General features: G+C 37.4%; 1 protein-coding gene across 5 annotated transcripts in view; it reads left to right on the plus strand.

The window, feature by feature from the left end:
• ITCH (itchy E3 ubiquitin protein ligase) overlaps nucleotides 1-11,457 on the plus strand; it is a 152,444-nt gene extending 140,987 nt beyond the window's left edge. For 4 of the 5 annotated variants that reach the window (XM_038572048.1, XM_038572047.1, XM_038572049.1 and 1 more), the window contains 2 exons: nucleotides 5,364-5,436; nucleotides 7,999-11,457. In XM_038572048.1, coding sequence (XP_038427976.1) covers nucleotides 5,364-5,436; nucleotides 7,999-8,098 — 173 coding nt within the window. In that variant the 3' untranslated portion in view covers nucleotides 8,099-11,457. Of the gene's footprint in view, nucleotides 1-5,363; nucleotides 5,437-7,978 lie in introns of all 5 variants that reach the window. The other variant, XM_038572050.1, reaches the window with a different exon arrangement.
• The last annotated feature ends 967 nt before the right edge of the window (nucleotides 11,458-12,424 follow it).

A 12,424-nucleotide genomic window follows, 5' to 3' on the forward strand; every position in this document is an offset into this window, starting at 1 on the left:
TAATATTTTATTTACTTATTCATGAGAGGCACACAGAGAGGTAGAGGCATAGGCAGAGGGAGAAGCAGGCTCCCTCTGGGGAACCTGATGCAAAACTCGATTTCAGGACCCGGGATCACAATCTGAGCCAAAGGCAGATGCTCAACCACTGAGCTCATAATAAAGATGCCCCTGTATTATACTATATTTTAATGATGCATTTAACACTCTTCTCTATTGTACTTGGAGCTCCTTGAGATACAGATCCGTATCTTCATCCTTTTATTTCTGGAGCCTAGCATAGTTCTTGTCACATAGTAGTCACTGATCAAAATGTGTGTTGTTTGGAAATGAATGATAATAAATTTTGTGACTGATAATTAATTAAGAAAATTCCAATCTTTAACACCAGCATTATGCCAGGTACCATAGGAGAATAGAAATTATGATCAATAAACCTATTTCAGCTGAAGCAGAGAGTTATAATTGAAGAACTAAGTAGGCAGTTTTGGATACAGTGAGTAAAAGCCAGACCAGAAGAGTTTGGACATTATTCTGAAGGTATTGGAAGTTGTGGAAGCTTTTGAAGAGAGGAAAACTTGCTGAAGCTACATATTAGGAAGATTTGATAGCAAGGTATAGCGTGCATTAAAGGAGAAACCTGAAGGGAGGAGAGAAGAAAATATTGGAGCAATTGATCTTAAGAGACGGAAGTACAGATGGAAAAGAAGGGATAAATGCTAGAGAAGTTCCAAAGGTAGAAACAGGATATTAGAAGATGAGCTATAAAGGAAGAATGTCAAGGATAAAACCATGTTTTGAAAAATGGAGAAATAGAGAAGTTGTAAAGTGTAAAGAACATGGTTTACAGTTTTTGAGGGAGGATAATGAGTGGCTTAGAACCTCCTGACTGCCAGACAACCACGTACAAAACTAGAGAGCTAGAGGGGCAGTTTATTTTATTTTATTTTATTTTTAAATTTTTTATTTATTTATGATAGTCACACAGAGAGAGCGAGAGAGAGAGAGGCAGAGACATAGGCAGAGGGAGAAGCAGGATCCATGCATCAGGAGCCCGACATGGGATTCGATCCCGGGTCTCCAGGATCGTGCCCTGGGCCAAAGGCAGGCGCTAAACCGCTGATCCACCCAGGGATCCCTAGAGGGGCAGTTTAGTAGATGTTACCAAAGTATGAGTTCAGAGGGAAGAGTAGAAAGGGAAAATAGAGTCATTAGAGCAGTGACACTTGAAGCTATTAGAATAGATTGGCTCATGCAGAAATAGAATACAAAGAATAGAGGGCTAATGCTCTCATCAGAGGGATGAGACAGAAATATTTTAGTATATGTGCTGCCGAAGCGAGCACGAGACAGAAATATACTAGAGGCAGACTTAAAGGATTTAGAGCCCAGAGAGTAAAGAGGAGAAATAAATATTCCAGTGTCTCAGAAGCAATATAGAAAGGAGATTTTTAACCCAGCACTAGAGAGGTTTCAGAGAAGGTTTATTACTAAATAAGTTTTTGGAGGAGGGGCACCTTTTGAGAATGCTCTCTAGTTTGAAAAAGAAGAACCATGTTGCTGCTTCAGGAAGTAAGGTAATGACCAAAATGAGGAAAAAATTGGTACAAGCTTCAGTATAAACTAGAAATCCTATTATTAAAGAGATGAGAACTAGGTCTGCTCTTGGAAATAATATTTGGGGTTAGGTAGATCTGTCTCAAATAACACAGAGGATACCTATAGAAGGCAGAGAGGAGATTGTGGTTCATAGAATTTTAGAGGCCATCTAGTTTAACCTTCCACTTAGTGTAGGAGAAAGTTAGAAGAGTGGTGTATGCATCACATCATTACTTTGACAAATCTAACATCCCATCTCTATAACAAATATTTTTAATATCCTCTATTAATATTCTGGAATTGGTATAGATGTGGGCTGCCTGGGTGGCTCAGTCGGTTAAGCATTTGCCTTCGGCTCAGGTCATGATCCCAGGGTGCTTGGGTTGAGCCCCATGTCAAGTTCCCTGCTCAGTGGAGAGTCTGCTTCTCCCTCTTCATCGGCCCCTTCCCACCATTCATGTGCTCCCTCTCTCAAATAAATATATAAATAAAATCTTAAAAAGAAATTGGTAGATATGAAAGTACCTATAATCTCAAAAAACACATAAATTTATCACTAACATTTTTAAGAAGTGACTTATAATGAAATAACATTTAGTTCAATAAATGTATATTTGGGAACAACTGTTAGAAGACACCAGTTAGTAGATACTTGTTCCTCGGGCTTAAGATAAGACCAGAAACCTTTCTGCATAATAAACACTGGAATCTGAAAGAACAGATAGAAAGAGCAAGAAATAATAGACTTAAATATGATAAGAAAAAGGAGGAGGGACACCAAGTGGCTCTGTTGGTTAAGTGTCCAACTCTTGATCTCAGTTCAGGTCTTGATCTCAGGATTGTGAGTTCAAGCCCTGCATTGGGCTCCATGTTAGGCATGGAGCCTACTTTAAAAAAAAAGAAGAAAGAAAAATAATCTAAATGAAGTGGGGGTAATAGACCTGTCCAAATAAATTACAGATCATCAAAGTGGAGAAAAATGGAAATCCCACTATAGGCCAAGGCTCTGATACATACAAAGTCCTCAGAGACCGTATTATTTAAAAGTTGAAATGGGTTGACAATAGGAGCATAGGTGCAAAAGTCCACATAGAATTTGTGTGGTTTAGGGGCAGTGTCAGAATAAGATTGAAAACAGCAGGCAACCTCAAAATAATTTCAGTGTATATAATGTATACAACTTGATGTCTTAAAGAAAAAAAAAACCAACAAATTGATGTCTTACCATTCTATAAAGTTTTAGAAAGCATTTAAGATAATGTGACATATTTGCAGGATAGCTTTTATTCGTGAAATTCACTAAGATCCCTTCATTTCCTATTTCTCTCTTTTAATATTTGATTCTATGTCTTTTGACTGCAATGCAGACTCTTCTGTTATGTGCTAAATAACATTATTAAAATGTTCCATCTGGAGCACCTGGGTGGCTCAGTGGTTGAGCGTCTGCCTTTGGGTTGGGTCATGGTCCTGGGGTCCTGGGACCCTCTTCCTGTGTCTCTGCCTCTCTCTGTGTGTCTCTCATGAATAAATAAATAAAATCTGGGATGCCTGGGTGGCTCAGCAGTTGAGCGTCTGCCTTTGACTCAGGGTGTGATCCCAGAATCCCGGGATCAAGTCCCACATCGGGCTTCCTGCATGGAGCCTGCTTCTCCCTCTGCCTGTGTCTCTGCCTGTGTCTCTGCCTCTGTGTGTGTGTGTGTGTGTCTCTCATGAACAAATAAAATAATAACTAATTAAATAAAATCTTTTATTTATTTTTTTCTAAAGATTTTAAATAAAATCTTTTTAAAAATAATAAAATGTTCCATCTTTGTGGTTAGAAATGCTGTAATGAGAGAATGTTCAGAGTGAGTTAACATAATTTTGTGCTTAATTAATTATTTTAACTATCCTTTTTTATTTTTATTTTTTAAAGATTTTATTTTATTCATGAGAGACACAGCGAGAGTCAGAGACATAGGCAGAAGGAGAAGTAGGCTCCATGTAGGGAGCCCGATGCGAGACTCAATCCCAGGACTCCAAGATCATGCCCTGAGCAGAAGGCAGGCACTAAACCACTGAGCCATCCAGGAGTCCCTAACTTTCCCTTTTTATAACGACTATTTCCTACTGGGCCTTTCACAGAATTACTTGTGTAAACACTATGATGTTATTATTTAAAAAAAAAAAAAAGATTTTATTTATTTATTCATGAGAGGCAGAGACACAGGCAGAGGGAGAAACAGGCTCCATGCAGGAATCCTGACGCAGGACTCGATCCTGGGTCTCCAGGATCACACCCTAGGCCGAAGGTGGCACTAAACTGCTGAGCCACCTGGCCCATTATTCCCACTTTGATGTTATTAAATCAGAAGTACTAATTCATATTTGTACTGGGTTTAGTCAAGAGGAACATGAGAAAATTCTTTAAGTATGACTGTCTCACACAATGCAGAACATTTAGTTTTCCTGGCCCCTACTAATTAAAAAGTCCAGTAACATCACCAATCATTGTGACTACCAAAAAATGCTTTCTAGGGATTGGTAGTGACCTTTTAGAAAACCAGTGCTTTAAGATCACTATTCACTCTGTCTACAACAGAAGATAAATGAGAGAAGAGGCAAGAAGTGGGTATAAGTGTATAAGGATTCTACAGGACCTATAAGCATAAGCATTGTTAATATTGAATTCACTAGGTTGTTTACATTTTATAAAGTTTTAACAATCTTATATTTAAATCAAGTTTTATTGTATAAGACAGTGGATTGTAGTTTCCCTATTGTGTTTAAAGCTAAAATTAGGGGATCCCTGCCTGGGTGGCTTAGCAGTTTAGCGCCTGCCTTCGGCCCAGGGTGTGATCCTGGAGTCCTGGGATCGAGTTCCGTATCAGGCTCCCTGCATAGAGCTGCTTCTCCCTTTGCCTATGTCTCTGCCTCTCTCTCTCTCTCTCTCTCTCTCTCTCTCGGTGTATGTCTCTCATGAGTAAATAAATAAAATCTTTAAAAAAAAAAGCTAAAATTAAGCTTCTTAAGTATTGCATTATTAGGTGAAGCATTTTAGTTATAGCATTCTGTTATTCTGGGAAAGGATGCCAGATAAAACTGCATTTTCTTCTTGGCATACATTAACAAAATGGTTCTCAAACTTTAGCACTCATCAGAATCACCTGGAAGCTTGTTCAAACACCTATTGCTGGGCCTTATCCCAAAGTTTCTGATTCACTTCTGTAGGCTTTGGGTACAGCCCATGGATTTGTGGTCCCCCCCCTTTTTTCTTTTTCTTTGAAAGATTTCATTTATTTATTTATTTATTTTTTTTTCTTAAATATTTTATTTATTTATTCATAGACAGAGAGAGGCAGAGACACAGGCAGAGGGAGAAGCAGGCTCCATGCAGGGAGCCCGACATGGGACTCGATCCCGGGTCCCCAGGATCACACCCCAGGCTGCAGGCAGCGCCAAACCGCTGCGCCACCCGGGCTGCCCAAAATATTTCATTTATTTTAGAGAGAGTGTGCACAAGCAGGGATAAGGGCAGAGGGAGAGAGAGAAACCCAAGCAGACTCCACACTGAGCATGGAACCCAACTTGGGGCTCAGTTTCACAACCCTGACATCATGAACTGAGCTGAAATCAAGAGTAGGATGCTCAACTGACTGAGCCACCCAGGAGCCCTGGATTTGTGGTCTTAAGAAGTTCCCCAGTTATGCTAATGCTGCTGGATTGAGGGGGTAAGAATTTGTGAACCATTGAGTATCAAACTGTGGATGATTTTATTGTTTTAGGGAGCAATGGACCACAAAAATTCTGCATTGAAAAAGTTGGGAAAGAAAATTGGTTGCCCAGAAGTCATACCTGGTAAGTAAAATCAGAAAGAGTAGAGAAAATAGCCTTTTCCAGTTACCCTGTTGATAGTAAAGCCTATTGGAAATGAGAAATGAAATACTTTCCCCATGGTATTGAATTATTTTTAATAGCTTTATTGAGGCATAATTTATATACAGTAAAACTACTAAAGATCATAAGGTTACTCATTTAAATTCAGTGATATTTAGTAGATTTTCAGAGTAGTAACTATCAACTAATTAGATTATTTCTGTCACTCCAGAATGGTCCCTTATGCCCATTTGCAGTCAGTCCCTTTTCCTACCCCTGGATTTTTTTTTTTTTTAATGTGATATTTAGGAAAACATTGAATTCTTTGCTGAAAGCAGAGAGAAATCAAGCCTGGATAGCTTTTGAGAGAATAGAAATATTTTTTCATTATAAATGTAGTTTAACCATGTTTCCAATAATGTACAGAACTAAAAACAACCCTGTTTTTAATTCACATACAGTGTGTTGGAATTCTAATATGAACAATATTTGAACTTCTTTTGTGAGACATTTCATTAACTTTGCCAGATATTCCTTCATTTTCCCCATCTGCCCTTTTTACTTGTTCTAGTGTCTGTTTCTTTATATTTTCGTACATATTACATACATGTGGTTTTTTAAAAATAACATTGGTACATTTGTTGAAAATCAGTTGACATAAATATATGGGTTTATTTCTGGATTCCCAGTTCTGTTCCATTGATCTATATGTCTTTACTTAATGGCAGTACCACACTGTCTTGATTATAATAGCTTTGTAATAAGTTTTGCAATTAAGAGGTATGAATTCTCCAACTTTTTCAAGATGGTTATGGCTCTTCTGAGTCCTTTGGATTTCCATATGAATTTTAGGATAAGTTTGTCAGTTTCTGCAAAGAGGTCAGCTGGGATTTTGATACAAATTGCTTTGAATGTGTAGATCAGTTTGGGTGGGGGGGAGTAAAGTGTTTTATTCTTTTTGAAGCTATTATAAATGAAATTGTTTTCTTAAATGTAGATTGTTAAGATTAATTGCTAGTGTATAGAAATGTAGTTAATTTTTGTACATTAATCTTGTACACATGTACAATACATTTTTTATTTGACCTCTTGTCTCTTTTTCTCAAACTTGGAATAGATTGTGAACCATTACACTCCTGTGAACATTTTATCTCAGTCACATATGAAAACCAGCCTTGTAATTTTGTTAGGTTCTATGTTTTCATTTGCAAGAAGTAAGAAAAGTCAAAATTGTAGATTTATTTTCCCTTTGTGGATAGCACTTCTGATCTCAAATATTTGCTTAGGCTTTATCCTTAAAATATAGCAGAGGGGCCAAAGCCTTATGGCAAATTCACTACCTTATAAAGGTAATAACAGTATCACCTCAAATTAGAAGATACCCCTTAAAACCTCACAGCTAAGAACATGACAGAAATTCAGTAGGAATAGATTATTAGATATTAAAGCAGAAAATTGTTTCTTAAGGTAGTAAACAGTCCCCAACTTAAGATGGTTAGACTTAAGATTTCTTGACTTTACGGTGGTGTGAAAGTGATATGCAGTCAGTAGAAACTGTACTTTGAATTTTTAAATTTTATTTATTCATGAGAGACACGGGAGGGGGGGGGGGGGCAGAGACACAGGCAGAGGGAGAAGCAGGTTCCATGCAGGGAGCCTAATGTGGGACTCGATCCCGGGACTCCAGGATCACACCCTGGGCCAAAGGCGGCAGGCACTAAACTGCTGAGCCACCTAGGGATCCCCTGTACTTCGAATTTTGAGTTTGATCTTTTCCTGAGTTAGCAGTATGTATATGATACTCTCTCATGATGCTGGGCAGTGGCAGTGAGCTGAAGTTCCCAATCAGCCAGCAATCATGAGGATAAACAACTACTACATTTAAACCATTCTATATCCATACAACCTTCTGTTTTTCCACTTTGAGTACAGTATTTAATAAATTACATGAGATATTCAATAATTTATTATAAAAGGTATTGTGTTCAATGATTTTGCCCAACTGTAAGCTAATGAGGGTGTTCTTAACACATTTAAGGAAGACTAAGCTAAGCTATATTTGGCAGGGTAGATGTATTAAAATGCTTAATGGTATTTTCAACTTATCTTAGGTTTATCCACATGGTACCCTATCATAAGTCAAGGAAGATCTGTACTTAAAAAACTTTTGATAAGAGACCTGTGGCCCACAAAGTGTAGGATACTTACTATCTAGCCCTTCACCGAAAAAATTTGCTGACCACTAATCTAGATTAGGGTGAATAGTAGAGTATGAGAGGACTAACTCTTGGCCCTGTGTTGTATATACACCTGTTGGTTCTTCACTCTACCCTGGAAAGTAAATACTGTTATTCCCATGTTACCAAAGAAGAAAGCAAAATTGAGAATTGAGAAAGGTAAAAACACTTGTTCAAAGGCCCAGTGACAGAGCTGGGATTTGAATTCAATTTTGCCTGACTTTAAAACCAGTGTTGTTATATACTACACTGCTCATATGATTCTTTATATATTTCCTTTTCTCAAGCTAACAATTCTTACTTTTAGTTTTAATCGCCTGGACCTGCCACCCTACAAGAGCTATGAGCAGCTGAAGGAAAAGCTTTTATTTGCCATTGAAGAAACAGAAGGATTTGGACAAGAGTAACTTCCAAGAACTTGTGCCACCAAAGGACAAGAATTTATTTGCAATGTTTGTCCTTTTCCTTCTCTGCTTGTTGCACATCCTGTTGTAAAATTGGGCTGTGACTGTTTAGAGAGTTATTTGAGTGTAAGTAAATTAATGTTATCATTGAGATTTATCTCCCCAGTGATTCTGGATTTCTACTCAGTGTTTCCAGAAATCAGATCTGCAAATGATTAGTCAAACCTTACTTAACATGAGATTTAACACAGCAATGAAATCTGCCTTGTCTTATTCTACTAGATTGTTACCTTAACAACAATTTTGTATGTGTGTCAAAAATCTCACTTGGGAATAGATTTTTTTCTTTTAGAGATTTCTGCAGATATGCAGGGAAGTCCCTTGGAAAACGAAATCTGTAAGATCTTAAGCCTCTTGATAAGAGGTATTTGTTAAAAGTGCAAACTTAGTCCAGCTTTTGGAGATGTGAGCAGACTTCTGGTTTGTGCTCTCCCTCTCATATCAGCCTGGCCTGACTATTGATTTTCCTTTCTGGAGCATGAATCCATGCATCATTTTCCTTGGAAAGTGATGCAAGACTCTTAAATCTCTCTACAAAGTAGTTTTGTTAACTTTGAATTCAGGGAGAAGTTGGTCCCAGCCTGCAAATGACTGTTAACTCTCTTCATTTGGAAGTTTGATTGTTTTAATTACTTTGCAAATACTAAGCTTAAATAATATTAACCCTGTGCTTCCTTCACAGTGGTTTTATAAAAGTTAATCTAGAATTGGAATTAATTTAGCTAAATTCATCAAAGGCCATCATTGACCATTTTTGTATGTTCCTATATATAAATTGCATCTATAATTTTATCATAATCCAGAAACTTCAGTTATATTTTATTATTGCTAAGAGTTCAAGTTCTAACTAGAGTACTTCCCAGTCCAAAGAGAGAAGTCAGTGAAACATCCTCTAAGTTACATTTTCATTAGGGAGGGAGAGCTGTGGTACTGGCTAAAAAGAAGGGAGTAATACATTTACTAGAAATACATGCCTAGTAACCACAAAAATGTATTCTCTGTATGAATTAAAAGTCTTCAAACTTATTTCTCTGACACCTTAGAGTAGTCTTTTCCATTCTTTACATTGTCCTGAATTGGATATTCTCTTCACTCTAAAAATTTTAACAAGTTTTTCCCATGACTATTTAATTTCATACTGTTCCATTAGTATCTGATTAGTGCACTTTTGAACATCTCTATAGTTAATTCTTTTAACTTGGCCTAGCTTAGATTCTGTCTGGGTGGCTGCTGTCAAAGGTTTGACTTTATGGACAGTGGGATGAAGCCTCAGCCAGCTGAGTGCCTATCACAGCTGAAGCCTGAGGAAAGCCTCATAACTCATGAAAAAGGACTTTGGCAGGTTTCTGTAGCATAACCTTAACAAGTAGCACTGAGCCAAAAATAAGAGAGTAGCAAACCCCTGTCCCACAGAGAAAGAAAATGGTTTTCCTTTGTCCCTAAGTATTCTTACATACTGGAACAACAACAAAAACATTTTAAAACTTGTGTATCTGTGCTCTAAAACACTGCCATCATAAAGCAGATTTAAAGTGATTGAAAGGGTTGCCTCATTTAGAAATTGCCAGTGTAAAGGGAGGAGATTAGGTTCTCCCCAACCCTATCTTTAGTTTTTTATTCCATATACTCCAGGAAATGTGTGGTCTCCAAAAGCCCTAGTTGTTTCCAAAGTAGGGACTCTGCCTTTTTGTTGGTAGGGGGAAAATGCTATTGCTTTGTCTTACAGAGCGAATGTCTGCCAACTATCCATTCATTATATAAATCTGAACTTTGGTAATATATGGCTGTGGAGATTAAGCCTTCTCTAAAGACTTACTATTGAGGTGAATTCTCATTACAAAATGTAGTTATCTACAATATTTACTAGAGATCTATGAGATGAAATTAAATAATGTAAGAAAGTAGACTTTTTTTGTTCTACATAATGCTTGATGATTCATTTAGGGACCTAGAAATATTGTGTGAAAATGTATAAATATCACCCAAAAGGCTTTCTGCCCTATATTTTTAAAATACAGAATAGTTATATTTGATGTAGCCCTGGCCCTAGTTCTATAGGGTTTGGCTATTTAATATTTTTATGGAAGAAACGTTTAGTTCTGGAAAAGGTAAATGCTTGTATATATTTTTGCAGCCTGGGATCTCCCTATTCCATTTCTTCCTTTAATTTAAGTGGCCACATGTATATGTCTTCCCTGCTGTGTTAGGAAAATGGGGGCTGGATATCCCAAGAATCAGAGGTTATATAAAAATACTACAAATAGACAGCAGACATAAATATCTACCAAATGCTATTTTAAAATTTGGTCCAAACTGAACATTTGGAAATAGATTTATTGTAAGTGTTCAATTAGAGCGATTTCTTAAATCTGAACTAAATTGCTTTTAGAGTCCTTTTTCTTTGTAAGCATTGTAAATGCTAATAAATCCTGTTAATTTTTTTTTTTTTTACTGCATGTTATGTTGAAATAAAAACAAAGTAAAATGAGCAATTGCCTTATTCTTCTGCTCTTTTGGGAGACTGGGGAAGGCAGCATTCACAGCCTGGGTCAGGAGGGAAGGACCTCACTCGTTTCATCAGATAGAGTGGTTTAAAACTGATCAAAATAAATAAATAAATAAAAATAAAACTGATCCAGCAGCTCATAATAATAAATTTCTGCTCTGTCTTTTGATCTTATATCAGAGTGCAGAAGAATGTTATTTCATAAGACTTACAATAACTCTATTTAAAATTCAGGTGTTAATGTTTCATCAAGAGATTGACATACTAATGTCAATGCATCAGAAATTTAAGTGAAAAAATGGCTCACTTGCCCACAAAGATCTCATCCTAAATGAACTATTTTAGTCAAGCCCACTCTGCCACTTTTTATATATCTTGTTAATAATCTAAAACGGTATCAGGGATAACTCATGGACTTTAGACTTCTCTATTTCTATATCCTTCCTTGTTTTGGATGTAACTCCATCTGAACTCCCTTAGGGTAATTACTTCTACTTAATATTGTTGGTATCTCCAGCCCCCCCTTATTTTTTGTTTTTCTTTTAAAGTTATTTACGAAACTATTTGTATATATGCTATGCTTTCATTTACTAAAAACGGAATGGCAGCACTGGATTGTATATTACTGTATTGGAGTTCCTTTGTTTTCTTGAACTGTAATTTCAAATACTCAGGTAACTCTACAATTATCACAGGGAGTCAAGTGCTCTTATAAAGGTCCTTCACGGGACTGCCTCACTTGCATTTCCTTAAAAGATGTAAGATGTGTTTATAATTAAACTTTTTTGGTCCTTTATTTGCACACTGTTCTGTTAGTTTTGAATAAGGAGGTTTTCCCTACCTGCAGTGAAACCTTCTTTCTGTATGATTAAGTCTCATAGATTTCTGCCTCTCTGCTTTTCTAAGTGGGCAGGTTATAACCTGTCTATACTGTGGAGTAGGTAAAAAAACAAAAACAAACTAGAAAGACCCACTGAGATGAGACTGGATTTATCACCTATATTGAAGAGAACCAAAATGAAGACATCTGCTTTTCTAAGACAACTAAAGGTGCTCTAAAACAGGACTCCAGCACAGGTGCTGAATAGAGAACCACCAGCTTACTACCAAGACTGACCTCAAAAAGCCATCCTGCTCACTAGCTTCAGTAGACCTTTTTCTTACTAGGAAACCAGGTGATCATGCTCTCATATTTAAAATAGAACGAACCAGTGGTAAAAGGCTAAGGGGATTGGGATTTTTTTTTTTAATGCTGAATTAACAGTGACTAGAGGACATAAACTGCAGATCCCTCCCAGATCCTGAGAAGTAGACCCTGTCCTATTTAATGCTTTATATGAGCAGCTAGAAAGATCTAGTTTCAGTGTGGCTAAAAAAAGGGGTGGGGGTGGGGGGAGACCAGTCAAGACCAGTCAGTCCCTCCCAGCATGAGAGAATCTTCCATGGGAAATAGTACTTATCATCTGGCTTTCTGGCCCCAAACTGTAATAAAAACCTCAAACAAGACTCAGCTGTGGCTGACTGCTGTTCGCTGGACTTTTTTTTTTTTTTAAGATTTTATTTATTTATTCATAGAGACAGACACAGGCAGAGGGAGAAGCAGGCTCCATGCAGAGAGCCCGATATGGGACTCGATCCAGGATCTCCAGGATCACGCCCTGGGCTGCAGGCGGCGCCAATCCGCTGCACCACCGGGGCTGCCCCTGTTCGCTGGACTTTAAATGTTTCCTATTATGTAACTGTAGAACAGAAATTGCTGTCAG

The sequence above is a fragment of the Canis lupus genome, chromosome 24, assembly GCF_011100685.1.
Source record: "Canis lupus familiaris isolate Mischka breed German Shepherd chromosome 24, alternate assembly UU_Cfam_GSD_1.0, whole genome shotgun sequence".
Classification (NCBI taxonomy): Eukaryota; Metazoa; Chordata; class Mammalia; order Carnivora; family Canidae; genus Canis; species Canis lupus.